Source organism: Ammospiza caudacuta, chromosome Z, assembly GCF_027887145.1.
Source record: "Ammospiza caudacuta isolate bAmmCau1 chromosome Z, bAmmCau1.pri, whole genome shotgun sequence".
NCBI classification, from domain to species: domain Eukaryota; kingdom Metazoa; phylum Chordata; class Aves; order Passeriformes; family Passerellidae; genus Ammospiza; species Ammospiza caudacuta.
Window position 1 is genome coordinate 24,205,868 of NC_080632.1, and position 17,799 is coordinate 24,223,666.

Consider the following 17,799-nt stretch of genomic DNA (forward strand, 5'->3'; position numbering starts at 1 on the left):
GACCCTTTCCAAAAGTGTAATTTCAAGATCTTAAGCAGTATAAGAAATCAGATGTTGCAGTGCAGATGCAGGGCAGGCAGAAGTGCCAGACTCTCATAGCCATTGGCTGGGGCTCTCAGAGTGGCCTAAGGTAGGTAGAGGTGTGCTCTCTGCCTCTGGAGAGGAAGTGCTGACCAACTTAAGTACTAATAACTATGTGTAATTCTTGCAGCAAGGCAAGAGCATCTGTGCCTTTTCCATGGCGTCAACTTCAGAAAATCTCAACCTGGTGTTTTTAAACATCCCAACCAGGGTTAGGAAACTGAAAAAGAAAGGAAGGAAAACCTGCCTAAACTTTTTTTTTCTCCTAGGTTGGAAAATGAATTTATAGTCAACATACAATTCTTCTTTAGTTTTCAGATAAAATTCAGCAGCAAACAATGGATCTTATATTTTTTACACCACCTCCTTTTAAATTATTATTCTAAGATCAGAAAATCTGAACTGCACTTTCCACCACAATCCACAGAAAAGGCCACTGAAATCTAGCATTTGATAAACAAATACCGTAACAGCATTAAAATTTTTAGTGCCATCATTACCAAAGGCATTTAACTATAACTCACACTAATAAAGCTTCTAAAGTAGGGCATAAAATGCACACTTGAATGCTGGAAGGTCCGGTCCCCAGTCAGCACTCTTGGGATTTATGTGGGTAGCTTCTTTGATGGAAAGTATGAATTATGTATGGATGTTTTTCATCCATCAGTATAAGAGAAAACCTGTGCACCTCTTCAGGCTCCAAAATGTCCAGCACATACTTACAGCTTTTTGTCCTATATACCAATGGAAATTAAACTAAGCTAGCCTATAGTCTTTCTGTGCTGGCAAGTAATCCATCAAAAAAACAGTTTCTATAATACTGCTTTTAGATCACAGTATATTCTGATGCCAGGAACAATCAAATGTAAGTAGTACACATGCATTTAAATGTAAGACCTAAGCAATTTTCTTGTATGTTACCTTTGATTTTGCTATAGCCAATAAGAGAAAATAAAGATATAGTGTACCTTCTGCTACATCCTTGTCAAATAATAATAATTAGCCCATTTCCCCATGGGAAACCTTATGGGATGTGACTACAGTGCTGATTCTAGCAGTCTGTGTATATGTGTGTCTGACACTTTCATTTGGCCGATTAATCTTTGATCTCTTGCACCTGTTACTCACAATACCCAAAACATGTTAGACCTCATTGTTTAAGTAATGTCTTTTTTCTTTTTCTTTCTGTGCTCTCTCCACTGAAGCTTGGACAAGGAAGAGGAAGAAAATATTGATCCTGTTTGGCAAGTGCTCACTAGAAACAATGTAAGCACTTCAATTACATTTACCCTCTAGTTCCAAATGTCATATATAAGTAGAGGACTAGCTACCCATTCTTTGGTTGAGGGAGTGCTGGCCTGTATCGTGACTCTTAAGCTTTTTGTGGCAAATAAAAGGGGAGACTTTCAAAATTTCATTTTTGTACTTTTTCTGCTTGATGTCAGCAGGGAGTCCATATCACAAAGTCAGAATTAATTTCACAGCATTCTTGAGCCTTGCATTTCCCCCTACCCTCAATGCCCAACAATCTCAGGATTGCTTTCCGTTATAATTTGCAATTGCTTTTTGTTATCATTTTCATGCAACAGGCAGAGACAATCAATATTAGGCCTTAGGCAACAAATCTAGTTACAGATTAAAAAAAAAAAAATTGGAGGAAAGATGCAGCGACAAGAAAGCAGCACCGACTGAGCATGCTTCTACTGTGGCACAGACAGAAAAGTAGTGGACGTACTGTAGAAGCTGGCCATTACGTAGTTTTGGCAGCGATCACCAGTAAATTCATTTGGGCACCTGAGAGGAAAAACAAACAAAAAAAATGGTAGAGAAAAAAACAGAGAAAAGAGAAGAGGTGAATATATGCTAAGAAAGAAGCTCCTTCAGTGTCAACTGATATGACTTGGTGAGTTCACTTTCAGAAACTGAATCTCGGTTTAGTGTGTTAAAATAGGTCAGGATGTTGAGAGCAAGTCATTTGCTCTGTGGAAATGTAAAGAAATACCCCCTGCAAAACCAGCCAAAACCAAACCAATCCAGATCAAAATGTGTTTCAAGATCTGAGACAGAAATTCACCATTCCAGAGACCGAGATTGGTTTTAGGATGCTCTTTCCACAAGGCAGCAAGACACAAGATCTGTACATAGTCATCTCCATGAGTTTGGTCTTTTAGGGTTGCACTTAGCTGCAGTCTCCCAAATAGGAAAACTGCCAGCGTGTGCAAAACAAATGCATCTGTGAATGAATGGAAAGATCAAAAATCACACAAACGAGAAATATTTTGGAGGTCAATAATGCCATGGTGTACAGATTGTACTTCAGAAAACCAGGTCACAAATTAGTGAGTAAAGAGGCCGGTTCCAGCTGAACTGTGAAAACACCAAGTACTATTGATTTTGTTGCTGTAGTTGGGGAAGAAAGCAAAGTTCAGATTATTTTAACATACTTTCTTGGTTTTGGATTTTCATGGGCAGAGTTTCAGTACATCTTGCTCCAGTGAATCCAGGTTGGCACCTAAAGGGCAAAAACGTGATAAGCAATAGTACACCAAAACCACTGCACTAACAGACTTACATCTGCTGGTCTATGGAGTGCAAGTGCATTAAGTGACCTCCTGGTTGGGTGTTACTGACAAATGATCAGAAGAGAGGCAAGAAAGTACAAGTTTTCCAGAAGATAAAACTTTGCAAAATTTACAGCAAAAATCCATCAGAGGAAAAAAAAAAGTATTTTCCCTTGTCTGTTTTGAAAAAGATAGAGAATCATGGCTAGCAAAAATGTGTACCAGCTCACTGCTTATTCCATCTCATGAAGGGCCCAGATTGAGTTCTTTTTAAAAACTTGCAATGCAGTGCATAACAACAATTTACACTGTTGCTTTCATTAGTCACATAAAATCTATGAAAATACCATGATTTTCTTATTTCTGTGGTGGCATGTTGTGTCTTCTGGTAATTTGCTTTGAGGAGGAATAGTTAGTACAGCGATCACCAAAAAGCTGCAAAAATCCAAAAGGTGAGAAGACAAAGTCAGACCCAAAGGGAAGTATATTCAATATGGCTCACAAGAAGGTAAAATAAGTCAGTCCAGAAAATAATAAAATGAGAGGGCAGAAGTGCTCCCAAGATTTGCGGCCCTGGAGTTATCTGTCCTTCCAGTTCATAAGCTCTTCTGCAAAAAACTTCAGGGCAGCTTTCTCCTTGATCATAGAGAAGGAATTTCTCTTCTATGATTTGCCCATCTTTTCTGCTGCTGCCTACCAATTCTTCCTTCACCTTCATTCTCCATGGTGGGGCAGGGCTCAGGCTCACAAAATATCACCATAGACAGGCTTCCTATGCTTCAGACTTAAGTGTGAATGACTGTCCACATACTAAGGATCTACAGATTTCAATCTTTCCTGTTTCTGTTTCTTCTCTCCACTCTTACTCAGCATTAACCTGAAATTACCTGGTATCTGCTCCTGTGAAAACATTTCAGTTGTGTTGCCTGTCTTCGTGATGCTTTCCATGACTTCGCCATCATGCAAGAATCCCACACTCTTTTTCTCCTGCTGATGTCATAGGTGCTGGCCTCTTTTTCAAATTTCTTCATAAGTTGCTTGCCACATGCTAAAAAGTCTTACTATTTGCAAATACTTGTTGGTCAGAAGAATCCTCAATTTCTTTTATCCATCTGAGTTTCATGTGTGCTGAAAGCTGTCCCAATATTTTAAATTCTGCTTTTCCACAATTGCCTCTAGCCCTAAAAAACAGGGATGCTGCCCTCGCACAAGTGAGACTTTCAGAAAATCTCTTTGGGAAAGGATCAGTGTCAGGGATAAACACTAGCATCTTGTTCAAATAAACCATGCAGGAATGATATTTGCGTAATAAAGGTATATTTCGAGGATCTGAAGATGATTCTTTGAACCTGATTTGCTGCAACGATATATTTGTTTATTAAGGAAGAGAGTTTGGGTTCTTCAGAGCCAAAGTCACCTCTTTTGGTGAGTACCCAGTGTGGAGAGATCCCAGTCTCCACAGACATATTCAGATGAGAAAAAGCAACAAGGGTAACTCTGTCTTCAGAAGATGTTTTTGCTAGGCATGACAGAAGACTTTGCACATTTGAGAGAAGGTAAAGTGCTTTTGATAGAAAGAATTTTGATCTGTGTTAATGAATCAGCAATAAAAATATTCTGCACTTGTTAAATGGCTGTCCCTGGAAAGCTGGCATTTGCTCATGCTTGGCTTTCAATTCACAGGGTCCTTTACATTTTTGTCATCAGGCTAAATGCTACGAATTCCCAAGGAATGTGATTGAAAGCCTCATGTTTTCCTCCTGCCACTGGCTGCTGGTGGTTGCTTGCTTTGTCTGTACTAGTTTTCAGATGTTGGTGCAGCTGTGGAGGTGATGAAAACAACTTCAGCACTGGTATAGACAATGCAGAAATCACTTCCAGACCAAGCAGGGCCAGCCCTGTTGAGAAGGTGCCGAAAACAGTTCTAGTGTGTTTATACTGCTTTGAAACCATTGTCAGCAAATGGGCTGCAGCATCTGCCTCGAGAATGAGCCCAGGGCGGCACAGACGAGAGGAAAGCTGAGATGAGCCTGTCCACTTACGAGGATGAGTGAATGCTAAAGGTATTTCATTGCTCAGATGTGCACTGCAGCAGAGTTTCCACAGTTTCCAGTTTGAAAGGTTGTTTCCTGTAGACCGTACTTTTACAATCAGTTTGCTATGGTGTCCTTTCCCAAACACCTTTTCCTACTCAAAGTTTTCAGACATTATTTCTTGTTGTGGTTTTTTTTTTCTAGATCATTATCCATGTACCATTTTCCTTTAGGACAGCAGCAAAAGTTGAGGTCACACAACTTAGAGCAAAATGTATATGTTTGTGCTCTGAGAGCCTTGTAATTTTGTTTCTGCCTTAAAAAAAGGCTACTTGAACCATTTATTTCTTGTATTAACAGTGTAAAACCAAAATAACAAACCACATGTAACAGAATAATTGCTTTTTTCCTTCTACACACACTAGTTGCAAAGAGCAGCATTTGCACATGTTTGGTGGATGCTTCTCAGAACACTGAACACATATAATCAGACTGTTTTTCATCACAAGGGAAATGGCTGAATGGTTCATATTTCCATTTCATTCACTGCCTACAAACAAATGCATTGTGGGAGAGAATTTTTTTTTACCATGGGAAGTACTGTACTTAGTAATCCATTTCATGGCCTAAATAATAACTAGTATTTCTATCCTGTCTCTTGAATGAATACTTCTCGAATCTCTGCTTGCAAACTTGCTGGTTTGAAGAAAATTCTGCCCATTTCTATTCTACAAAGGCCTTTACATGGAGACAGATGTAGAAAATGGCTATATCATTAAATAGTACATAATCCACTCCTTTGCTGTTAAGAAAAGCAGCAGCACACTTCTGTTAAGACAGTAGCATTTTTTTCACCCAATGAAATTCTGTTGTAAATTTCATTTCTTCAGTAATAACAAAACCACTAGAAAAGATGATGTCTGCAAGCTGGAAATCAATTGGTCAGATTATCAAGACCTTCATGGTATGAAGCAGAACACTCCAAAAGTGTAACAGATCTTATATTCACATAGATTTTTTTCAAGAAAGAAGGAAATGCTAGGAATTTTGCATTTATTGAAATCTTTTTTCTTCAGTGAACCTGGGGATGCATTTCCAACAGAATAAAAATTACTTAGGAATCCCAGTCTCACAGGAAGCCAGTAACATCCAGGCTTCTTAAGTCGATGATGTTTTAAAAATGGGACTCATGTTTTTACGAAGCTTCTGAAAATTTTATACACTAGTTTATTTGAATAGTCAAAGCTTCCTATTTCACCTGTCCTATTTTGAGAGTGTTTTACTCAGTCTTGGACTTAATTAAAATATGTGTGGGGAAAATACATGCTACCACAGATGCAGCTGTACATTGCTTTACTACGCCTTCACACATTTCTTGAGCATTTCACATGGTTACCTTGTGAAAGCAGGGAATTTTCTTGAAGTTAATACTAGTATCCAGAAGAGTAAGATCTGATCCTGTCCAGATCATCACTATGTATATAATAAAACTTTATTTTTTAATATGTAGCCAGATTTTAACTGAAGATGAATTTAGGATTTTTTTTTTTTTAGTAGAATAGGGGATTTAAAAAACCAGAGATTACTTGGAAAATTCCATGGTTGTTTTGAATCTGAGTCATGTTTTTGGTTAGGGATAAAACCAATTTAGAATGATATGGCTCATGCTTTAGAAATTTTGTTTTTGCTCTTAACAGATGGACCATATGGAAAAATGTGAACTTGCTACTGAGGCAGAAATATGAAGAGCAAGTACCATATTTCAAGCATTCTGTTTCCACAAGCATGTTCTGGGAGTAGATTTGTTTTCTTAGAACAATGAAGACAATGTGTAGTAGTTAGATATCTATTTTAGATAACTGGGATGTTAGAATAAATAGGGGACATCTTTATTTTAAAGAAGTAAGAAGAAAACGGTATTTTTTCCCTTCATTTTTATCCACTTTCAAGTACTCACTTTTACTTCTTATGCAGCGGAATTGCATTGTTGTACTACACAACATAAAATTTTTGTTCTGGCAAGTATTAGAGGGCATAGCAAGTGGCCCTGCAAAATAATGGTAGTCCTGACTGTTCTCAGGGTAAGAATTCTTCTCCACTGCCTTCTTGTAAATGAGATTCACCCTGTCTAAGTTTACAGCTCTGATGCTTTTTCCAAATTGGTCTTGGACCACCCAGGCAGAGGCACATCTGCCAAATCTGGGAATCGTCTTTTCCTTAAAACACAGCCCCAGAATTAAAGGTTATTTCTTGTCCACAATAGGGAAAAACAGCCCCCACATTTTTCAAATGTCCCCAAGATATTTTATCAAAAAATTAGCCAGTCTATAACATCATTACAGAACATACACAGATGTCTGAATTAAAATGAAGAAGTCTTCATACCAGTGAAGATGGGATACCTCTGAAACTACCAAGACAATAGTCATGATTAGCAAGCCTGCTCAATGCTCAGCTCTGCCATTCACTGGAGTTTTCTGAACAGTGTTTGGATAGGAAGCTGAAACACACAGGCTCTTGCACATGCTTTGGAGAGTCATAGCAAACTGCTCATCTTGACTGCTGGCTTACAACAACCATGCAAATTTAACACAAATCTTTCTTTCTCTTTCTCAAAAAAGAATCCAACCCACAGCACATATAACTTTTCCAAATTCGCTTTAGTTAAAAATGATCCTAAAATTCAATTGAGCATTCATTGCTTTCAGCAGTACAGCAATCCATGAAAATCCATAGCAAAACAAAGCCCATGATGTGAAGGTAACATCTTTCTACAAAAAAAAAAAAAAAAAAAAGAAAAAAAAAGAAAAAAAAAGAGAAACTTGCAGGTAAGCCAGCACATTGTGAGGTTTGGTGGGGTTTTGTTGGCTTTTGTTTGTTTGTTTTCCTTTAGAAAAATCTGAAGACAAAAACCCAAAAAAACTCAACGAAGACAAGCAGTCAATTTCTTCCTGGCCTAGGGAAAGCATCACAGACCTTTACCTAACTCACCTACCAAAGCTATCTTCAAAATTAGTGTTTTTTAGTTTTTAGTCCAAGAAGACTGAAAAATTATGCAGTTTCAGCAAATGACTGTCTTCACCAATCACTATCTCTTTGTCTGAAAACAGTAATATCCTCACAAAAGTGCACCCTTTTCACTCACCCCTCTTAGGTACCAAGCATGGTACCAAGGTTTAAGGGTTGAGTTTCCTCTCAAAATAGTGTGAAGAAGTCCCTATGACTAGTTCATCTTCAGGGGTAAAAGCTACATGACATGCTCTCAGACAGGAGATAAATTCCTGTCCTGCAGCTCTTCAAGGATGTTCTCTGATGCAAGGGACTATTGCAGCAGACAAACACAGCACAACCAGGACCTGAGAAAGGTGCACAAGCACCCCACTAAACAAAACTCATATGATTTCATGAATCAAGATCAGCACACAAAATAGTAACCTCCACCATGACCATGACATTCATTGACTTTATGCAATTAAATGCAACAACAGCTGTGAATCTGGTTTCACCAGAAATTGTTCAGTTACTACATCAGACAATTAAAAGAACAGCTTCTTCTATACAAAGTGTAATATTCAATGCAGTTTTCCACCCCCTTCCCTTTTTTTCCCCTAAATGTAGAATATTTGGTTTACAGTGTCTGTTTCACTTTTTTCTAACATAAGGATCAAGTTGTGTTACTTTGTGCCATATAAACACCAATAGAAGATGCTGTGCCATCACCATGTAGAAATATTTCCCAGTTAGCCTCTACTTTGTTTCATATGCCTCTGTAGAACACAGAGGTTATTCTTGGCATTCTTTCCACATCCACATGGTTAAAAAATGAAGAAATGCAAGTTCAGAAGAAGACATCTTTCAGGTGCTCCTCTAAAGAAAAAAAACATTTGTGAGACCTGATGGCTCTAACAAAGAAACAGATAGGATTTCTTACCTGCACAGGTATCTTGGGGGGTTTGGGAGGTCTTTAACCATGTAACACTCTCCCCCATTCACACAGAAGGCTTTCTGCTTTATGTCACATTTTGTGAGATGACTTGTCCCAGTTGTAGATGTGGAAGTGGCTGCAAAAGATAAGAATGAAAACACAGATCAGAGGCTGTTTTTCTTTCTGACTGGTAAGTGTACTTCTGTATGAGGGAAGAAGTAATGCTAGGGAGGATCTGTCAAGCCCTTTGAGCTCTCTATCTGCTGCTACCATAAGCACTAATGAATTGACCCTGTATTTTGCTGATTGCCAGAGAGAGTGGAGTTTAAATACATACATACAGAGACACACAACTCCATACTCAGCTTGGGAGGAAGTGAGGGTTTTCCTAGCCCTGTCCATGAAGTGGCCTAAAATTTTTGCAACACTCATAGGTGTTTCCTTGAAAATGTGTAATTTATGTGCAGTAATTTTTATTGCATTAATTGCATTCGAGTGATTTTGGGGTGTGACAGTCATTACCGATTGCTGATATACTGTCCAATGATAAGGTCCTGGATGATATTTCCTGCTGGTATTGCCTTGAAGCAGGTATTTTTCAGTGAAGCTTAACCTGAAGCCCCGTGCTTATTCAAGTCCAGCCACTTTGTTCTCCCCAAGGAGAGGGTGAATGGCTGAATTCTGACTGTCTCTTTTCTTGCTCATAAACGAGAGCTGTGACTTTTCTGGATTGACTCTCTAGGAGGAAGAGAGGCTTTGTTCCTTCCTGTGCATACACAATTGCTACCATTATGTCCACAGGAATCTTTGATCCAGAGGCCAGCCTAGCATCTCCTGCAGTTGGGCTCATCTGCTTGAGATGAGCATGAGGTTTTGGGACACCAATGCTGCTAAAAATCATTAGGAGTCTAAATTGCTATTAAATGAAAGGATCACCCTGATCCTTACAATACAGTGTTTTGTAGCTTACTCCCAGCTGGATTTAGGGAATATCTAGAGAAAGCAGGAGCATTGTTTATTTAGCAACCTTTAGGGAGGCTGCCAGGGAAGGATAAGCAATCACAGTCTTAGGATTTGCCAATGCAATTTCTGTCAAGGATATGCTTTTCATAAGCTCACAGAAAGCAACTCAACTTATCCCCCCAAGGAGAGGGATAAGCCCCTTTGGTGGTGATGGTCTGTCCACATTGATTGCAGGTGAAGCTTAAACTCTTGACAATATCCCCATTCATTTTAAATGGCTAAAACTAACTGAAGTGACTACCTGCAAACTGTAAAACGTGGTGGAGATTCTTGCATGGTATTTGTTTATTTCCAGACATACAGAAGTTAGGAATTTTGCTACTATGATCAAAAAAATCTCAATATTTTTGTTTCTGACAGACAGTTTGTACCCTGAGGTGAAACAATGCTACTACCTATTGACTGATTTCACTGGAGTTGACTAGAAAGCTGCAAATACCTACAGAAAAGTTGTCTGATATTTGAAACCTTTTCTAACACAAAGGCACCCAAGGAGTATGCTTATAATAGGTGATGTGTGACATTCTACCATTTCCTGTGCACACTGAATCTGAAGGAAACATGGTTTTAGCAGATCAACTATGAACAAATACCACTTATGCATTTCAAACTATAGTATGATACAGTCCCTGTCACATTTCACTTATATGCATTTCATATTATCTTCCAAGTAAACGCATATTTAGCACTTGGGAGAATGCACTACCTTGCCTTCTCTCTCTTTCTTCCATGCTGCCTTGCTTGTATGGGGTGCTCTCCTTTAACAGGCCAGGAAAAACCCTCCATTGACCTCCAAAACTGAAGCTCCCTTCTGCTTCTCACTTGCATCCACACATTGTGTCACATCTCCACAGATCCTGGTCTTGACTGGGGCCTCTTAGTGTTAATGAAATGCAAACATGGAGTACAGATTCCTCTTAATAACACATTCCTTTTCCCTGGCCTCTCAAAGCATGATTTATATCCTCTCAGACCAGGATAAATTAATGTCTGGTCTAGGGGCAGGAAAAGGGGTCATGTTTTAAGAGTAGTCTGACACTCTTTCAGCTAGCACCAGTTCAAACAGGACTTTGCACCCAATGTTGACAAAAGGCTGGCCTACAGACTGCCATCCGTTCAGCAGTGAAGGGTCCTCTATATCTGATGCCAGAGCCTTGACCACCATCCTTGAGGATCTCCCCTCCCTTAGAATGGGGAGATTTGCCTTGTAGAAGAGACGTTCCTTCTCTGCTGGTTTGAAAGAAGCCTGGATTATTATCAGAAAGGAGATGCCTGACATGACAGGCTGTGTCATACCATGACCTAGGATGTAACAATGTGGGTGAACAAATTCCGTCTGCATAGCTAATGCATACTTTGAAGCCTTTGTGAGTCTCAACATGCACACAAATTAAGCTTATCATTGCTGATAAACTATCCACCTCTTAATGAAGGACACACTTCAAGCTGTGAGTCAAATACCTGAGAATATCCCTGAGCTCAGTGCTCAAATTAAAGCCAGTGCATTAATTTGAAAGGGGAAAACTAGCAATATTGTCCGCAACATTTTTGAAAAAAAAAAAAGAAACCCCACCATTTTGCCACCCTGCTGGCTAATGTAATGTTTTAAATTGAACATTGACGGTAGATACAGTAACAAGTGGACTTGTAGCTATCTGTAATTGCTCCATAATCTCACTTGCTTTTTCTTTACACAGAAGTTCAATCAAAACCAAAACACCATGGAGTTTCAAAGTTACCAGTGATTTCCCAACTGATATAAGTCAGATTTGGACAGCAGCAATTGCTCCGAACTGATTATCAGAGACGGGAACAATCTGCAGCTCTCAGAGGAATCTCATGACACAAGGGCTTCATATATATTTGTGAGGAGTATCTTCACCCATGGTTTGGGTATCACATGTTCAAAACTGTTGTATAAATCTTGCACAAGAAGTTTCTCTGCATTACTGATCTTCTGGCACCATAGTCCCTGTCTGCCTGAGCTTTGTAATGAGTTGAGGGGAGGAAAAAGATCTACTGGGAATTAGTTCTGATATTAATTTTTCTTTGCAAAGAATGCATAGTTTTTATGGCATATGGCCAGTATTCAGTGCATGCACTGTAAGCCTACTTTGCCAATTAAATACAAGAAACACTAACTATGGGTTTGGGTTTCACTTAAAACCACATAACGGAAGAAATGTTGTGTTTGGGAGCAGGTGTTCATCAGAGCCATTTCATATAGTCCTTAACTAGACCCAAAATATGGCTTTTCAGTACAACTCTAGCAGACATGATCTTGGAAAATGTTAAGAGGGAATGACCAGCAGGGATGAGGTAAAGCACACAGCTGTAGAATGTGTATCTGTACACTGTTACTTCTCCACCTAGTCAAAATTTGTACCTACTTTCTTTTTTGAAATGTTTTCTTCAGCTATACAAGCACAAGAGAGAAAAGCTGTTTTTTTCTAACACAGCTTACTGCAAGAATTAAGTTACACACAGTACAGGTAAACCACAATTTGAAAATATCATGCATGAGAGAATATCTAAAAACACTGCATAGTTTACCTTCCCCTCTCCCCTCCCTGAAGGCAGAAACACCATATTTAAAAAAGCAGCTGCAGGCAGTGTGAACAAGGTCACTACTGGTAAAGCAAATATTCACACAGCACGGAAAAACAATGAGATTGGCTCCCATTCATGGGAATTGCCTAAAGACATTAACAAGAAGAAAAATAGAAGTTATTCCATTTTAAAAAAGCAGTTCTACAAAAGGTGAATTACTGTTGTAAAACTGCCTTAGGTTCATTTCATGTCAAACAGAAAAAAACTTCATGTAATTCTGTTCTTACCTGGGAAATCTCTGACCCTTTTTTTCTGGTCTGAAAAAGAAAAATGCATTCTCTTTCTCTCTCTTGTTTTCCAAAAAACCCTCTGATATTTAGTAGCTACAGCACCAAGACTCCCAGACCATGCACAGACTAGACGGTCCACTGAGAGGAGCCCTAAGGGATCTCTTAATTCAGACTAAGAGGGAAGAGCTTTGCAACCTAAACAGAATAGTATCCATGCCTCTTTGAATTGAGTTTCTGCAAAGGTGGTGTAAAATCAGAGGACACACTCAAAGTCATGCAAGGTAGCTAGTGAGATGCTTATGACTCAATGGAGGCAAAGTGGCATCTGCAGCACAAAGGAAAATTTGCCATTCTCACTGGAAAACCACTTACTGGAGCTAAATATGCCACCTTATTGAACTGCAGATGGACACCTTTCCAGTCCCCTTTTGTGACCATGGGGCTCATGCTGTTGGTGAGAAAGGGACCTGCATGGAGTGCAGGACGGACAGAGGGACAAAAAGAGGTACACACAAACATGCTTTGGTGTGGCAGAGTCTGCTCCCAGTTGAAAGCCAGTTTTACTAACTCATATTCCTACAATTGGAAGTTCATTCTTTCTTTGAAAGCACAGTCCAGCTCCCTCTTGACTTGCTGATATGCAGTTTAGAGATGCCCATCCCTGATCTGTAGGGTACGTTGATTCCCTGTGCAACCTTGGCTGTAGCACTTAATTCCTGTGTATCTCCATGAAAGCACCTACTTTCTTCCTGCTGAGTACTGAACCTCTTCAACTCACTCTGACTTCCCTGACGAATCCAACTTGCAAGGTACTTACAGTACAGAAAAGCTTGGCATTTCTTTTCTGCACTGAATGAAGAAAGCTGCTGGTCCCAGTGTAACTGTGGGCAGCAGAAGCTATATGCATACTTTCAAGGAGAAGAGAAGCCAAAACCTGAGAGCAATCAAAAGTTAGGCCCTTTCTGAAGAGACAACATCACAAGACTTTCCATTTTACCAGGTGTGTAAAAAGATGTATTTCATACAGTCCTTTACACTTAATTGCAAAGACCTCAAACTGCATTCATGTAGCTGTGAACATACCAAAGGTTTTAAACTACCAACACCAACAGATAAACACCAGAGGAAAAAACCCTCCAAAACAACCAAGTCTTTATATGAGACATTTACAGTATATTTCACGGGGCTGCTCCAAATTTTTCACATTGTTTTTGTGATTTAATACCCTAAACTGGCTGTTCAATCCAGTTAAAATTTGTTTCAGCTTCTCTCTTCACAAATAACATGCAGTGTAAGAGATTCCTGGGACCTCTACACGAGAGGAGGACTTGTTCAGCCAGCAGCTGGAATTGAGCGCTTGAAAGTTAGTGGAATTGTTCTCTGGCCCTAAGACAGTACTTTCTCACTTTGGCACTATCTCTATGAAGATCAGGGCCAGCAAGAAGGAAACAGGAAATCGCCGGGTCTGCAAGATAGAAACTTCAGGAAAGACTGAGAACATAAACTCTTGCTGAACCAAGGCGGCATGTCTCTCTTCCCCCTATGACACAGACTCAGTAGTGGTTTCCTTTCACAAATCCAACCTTAGCAAAGCAAAGCAAAAAAAAAAAAAAAAAATTAAAAAAAAGAAGAAAAACAAAGCACAGACGCTTCAGCTTGCTGCACCACCCGATCGCTTCCTCCCCGATAGGCCAACAGACTGACCCAGTTGGCAGGCGCGCGACGGCGAGACCTGCACAGCATCTGGCTCACCACAGAGGGTCAAGAGGTGACACATGCTAAACACTGCTGATCAAGAACAATTTTTGTTTGCTTCATTTAACTTTAAGATGGTAGATGGCATGGGCACAGACACATGAAGTTCACAAGTTGTTAGTGAGGAAATGCAATCACTGCTTGCAAAAGAAAGTTTTCAGAAGAAGGGTGGAAAACATAGGCTGTGGAAGAATACTAGTGAATAGAAAGACTTGGTTGAAACTGAGCTTTGAGACAAGGCATACTTTTTCACTACCATGAAAGATGGCAGCTTGCACTTGAGGGTGGTGTGATAAGTGAAAGGTTTGTAAGAGCATTTAGAAAACTTTCCCCACCTGGTGAAGGGAAACATGAATGGTGAAACACAAGGCAGTGACAGACCAGAGCATCCCTAGAGGAAAAAATGTGTGGGTGGTAGAACGAGACAGAAGGTAAAGAAAAGAAAGGAGGCACAGAGGAAATATACATAGATTGGACCAATGCAGGAAAAACAGGTCTAAGCTCAGAAATGCTAAACTGACAGGAAGTGGTCAGACAAAGTGGTCAGACAAGCCAGACAAGGAAGTGCTTTCACTATTGGGAGACAACCTTGCAAGAGCCAGGAATGGGTGGGAGGGTCTGAAAATTTAGAGACCTTAGATTAAACAGACAGCAGACAAGTAGCTGAATCCAAATGTCATGAATGTTATTCAGTGAGGAGTCCTTTGCTGCACTGGAGAAGATCCTGTCATGCAGAAAAACCTGAGTGGCCAAATAAACTTTAGGAAAGTATTCCTGGCTCACCTTGTTTTGGAGGTCACAAGGCCTCTTTTCCATGTTCACGGCACATCAAGGTAAGGTACATAACTTATTGGTCTTGAAGTAATGGGCTAAATAATGGGCTGAGCCCAAACTAAACAACCATTAATACATTTGCTAGGAGATGCTTCATCATGTGTGTCTTATTCCTGTGTGTCTCACAGCTCTTCTACAGAGCTCTGAAAGGTCTCTTCAGGCTGCTGACCACCAGTGCAGATGCAGAGGAGACCATCAAAACTGAAAAGGGGACTTAGAGTGGAGGTGGAGCTTCACAAAGGAAGAACTGCCTTGGTTGTCCAGTTCCTCCCCTGTTAGCCCTGCTCCCAATGGAGCCATTTCACTTAGAAGGTAAAACAGCTGTTGGACAGGTGAGAAGCCATCTTCTGCTGAGTGCCAAGGCACAGACACCAACCTCAGGAGAACTGACTGCACCAAATCACTGGGCAGATCAAGTTTTCCAGTTGTTGTCATGACCCTGTCTAATCAATAAGAAAGGTGCTATTGCAACCATCTGCACCTGCATTGCAGCCTGGAGAGGTGACTGATTGGATCTATATGGAAATTAAACTGCTGGCAGGAGGTCTGGACTCAAGACAGTAAAGCAGAGAACTGAGGCTCTTTTCTCAAGTCCTAAATGTCCTGGTTCTGCAAGGCAGTGTGGGGGGCATCCTTATCCAAACAGCATTCTTTCTGTATGAACAAACCACCATACCCAAAGGTTTTAACCCAAGAAGAATTTTCACTTAAAAAGCAGGGAAGAACCTTGACAGAACTGAAAGGACAAGCACACAAAGGCTATGAAGATTATGAAGACAGATGGCTGTCCTTCAAGAAAATGTCCCAAGGGAATCTGAACATTATCTTAAGGCCCTGTCAGCTACCGAAATACAACCGCAGATTTGCATGGCAGGAAGCTTCCTGAGAAATGAGACAGCAAGTACAGCTGTATTACCACTGCTTCCCCTGTCTCGGGATGCAAACTCTGGATTTTTTTTTCCCTATTACAGTCCACATATGATGTTTTCTGTGAGTGTTCATCATTTAGCTCACTTGTGCTGTAACCAATATTCAATTACTCAAATAAATCATGGTAGAGAATCTAGATCTGGTTAGCTGCAGTTAGATTCAGCTCAGATAGTTGTGCTGTCTTACTCCTCCTGAAAGTTACTGTGGCAGATTACAGATTCCATTTGGTACCATCAAGTTTGCCCTAATGGGTATGTAGTGATACTGACATAACTACCTCCTTATCACATTGAGTACTGAAATAATTTCATTCCATTATAACATAGTCAGTCAAAATCTATTCTTGTTCCTCTTTCCTCTGAAGGATTTTTGTTATTAATTCCAAGTCACCAATTATACTTGTGCAGATCAGTGCAAAATGGCTTTACCTCTTTAGCTCTATCAACTCACAGAGAAGCAGGGATAATAAAGAATATTTAGCAGCTTATGAAAGAAAGCCTGAAAGCTTTTTATTAGAAATTATGTTTCATATAAATTCATGATAATCCCTGTCATGAATCCTCTTTCAGAAAAGCACTGCAGCAAGAATATAATTAAAAATGAGCCAATAAGCCCACACAAATTTGAGATTGCACTCAAGCACCCACTTAATTTATTGTCACATTCACTTCCATGTTTCCCCCTGTGTCTTTATAAAGTTTTTCTGAAGGAGAATGATTTCAGCATGGTGCCTTAAATGTTTAGTCTTGTTGAAAGCAAGATTTACCCACTGAAATATCTCATGTCAAATAAATTTGCAAGAAGAGGCTGTGTCAGCAATCTTTCCTTGAAAAATTTTAAATGTCCACTCCAGGATTCTTAGGCACCCATTAATTTGTCTCCTACAGCATACTCTGCAGTGAAAAACATATAGGTTACTAATTCCACAATGAAACAAGCTTTCATGAACTTAGAAGCACATCTTCAAAGTCATTAAGGACACATTTCCTCCCCATGCCCCCATCCCCAAAGCACAGAAGGCTATTGGTTGCTTTCCTTTTTGACATCTGCTTCTGGAAGGTGGTCATGAGAGGAAGCCTCTGGAAATGTGAGGCATGAAAGGGATGTGCTAATCATGAAGGGAATAGGAGCTTAATCTGTTCAACCAACCTGAGGACCCTGGGTGGTGGGGAAGAGCAGAGTAGCAGAGATTAGCTTTTAAGATTTAATTGTAGCCTTTTCATAAGCTCTGACACAGACTAGTGCAGAAATGTGCCTTCAGTTCTGAGTTGAAGATACAGCAAAGGCAACTTCTCTAGAAAACACAAAGGGCTGCTCACAGGGTGCCAAATATCTCCTTGATATCTTTGATAAGAAAGCATTACAATAAAAGATTCTCAATAGATAGACAGATATGAAGTTAAGCAAAGAACAAGAATGCTCATTAAAGACAGCTTCCTTTCTAATGCACTCAATTTATTTGTCAGTTTACCTGGATATTTGTATTACACCAGAGATTTCCACGACATTTATTTTTTACCTTTCCTTAGATTTAAAATTTCCTGTACAATTCAAAACAAAGTTTTGAAATATAACCTGTAGGCAAGAAGACAGGCTTTACTCTTTTGCTGTTAAAAATAATACCTCAACTTGAAATGTGTCAGTTTCCTTGGAAAAAGGTATGATAAAATCTCAGACAGAGCTGTTAGGTCTCTTATGCAGGTTCTGCTAGAGAATCGAGTCTTCTGTCCGCCTTGGGAATTGCTCATTGAGACCACAGAGAAAAATTCTCTCAGGGTGGCTGCAGAGGGAAATTTTGACTGTGTTATCCACCAGCA

The 17,799-nt window shown here is 39.7% G+C and overlaps 1 protein-coding gene across 4 annotated transcripts in view; it reads right to left on the reverse strand.

The window, feature by feature from the left end:
- NRG1 (neuregulin 1) overlaps window positions 1-17,799 on the reverse strand; it is a 178,937-nt gene that overhangs the window by 22,774 nt on the left and 138,364 nt on the right. For 3 of the 4 annotated variants that reach the window (XM_058823506.1, XM_058823504.1, XM_058823503.1), the window contains 2 exons: window positions 8,607-8,736; window positions 1,817-1,875 (listed from right to left, as the gene is read on the reverse strand). In XM_058823506.1, coding sequence (XP_058679489.1) covers window positions 1,817-1,875; window positions 8,607-8,736 — 189 coding nt within the window. Of the gene's footprint in view, window positions 1-1,816; window positions 1,876-2,525; window positions 2,594-8,606; window positions 8,737-17,799 lie in introns of all 4 variants that reach the window. The other variant, XM_058823505.1, reaches the window with a different exon arrangement.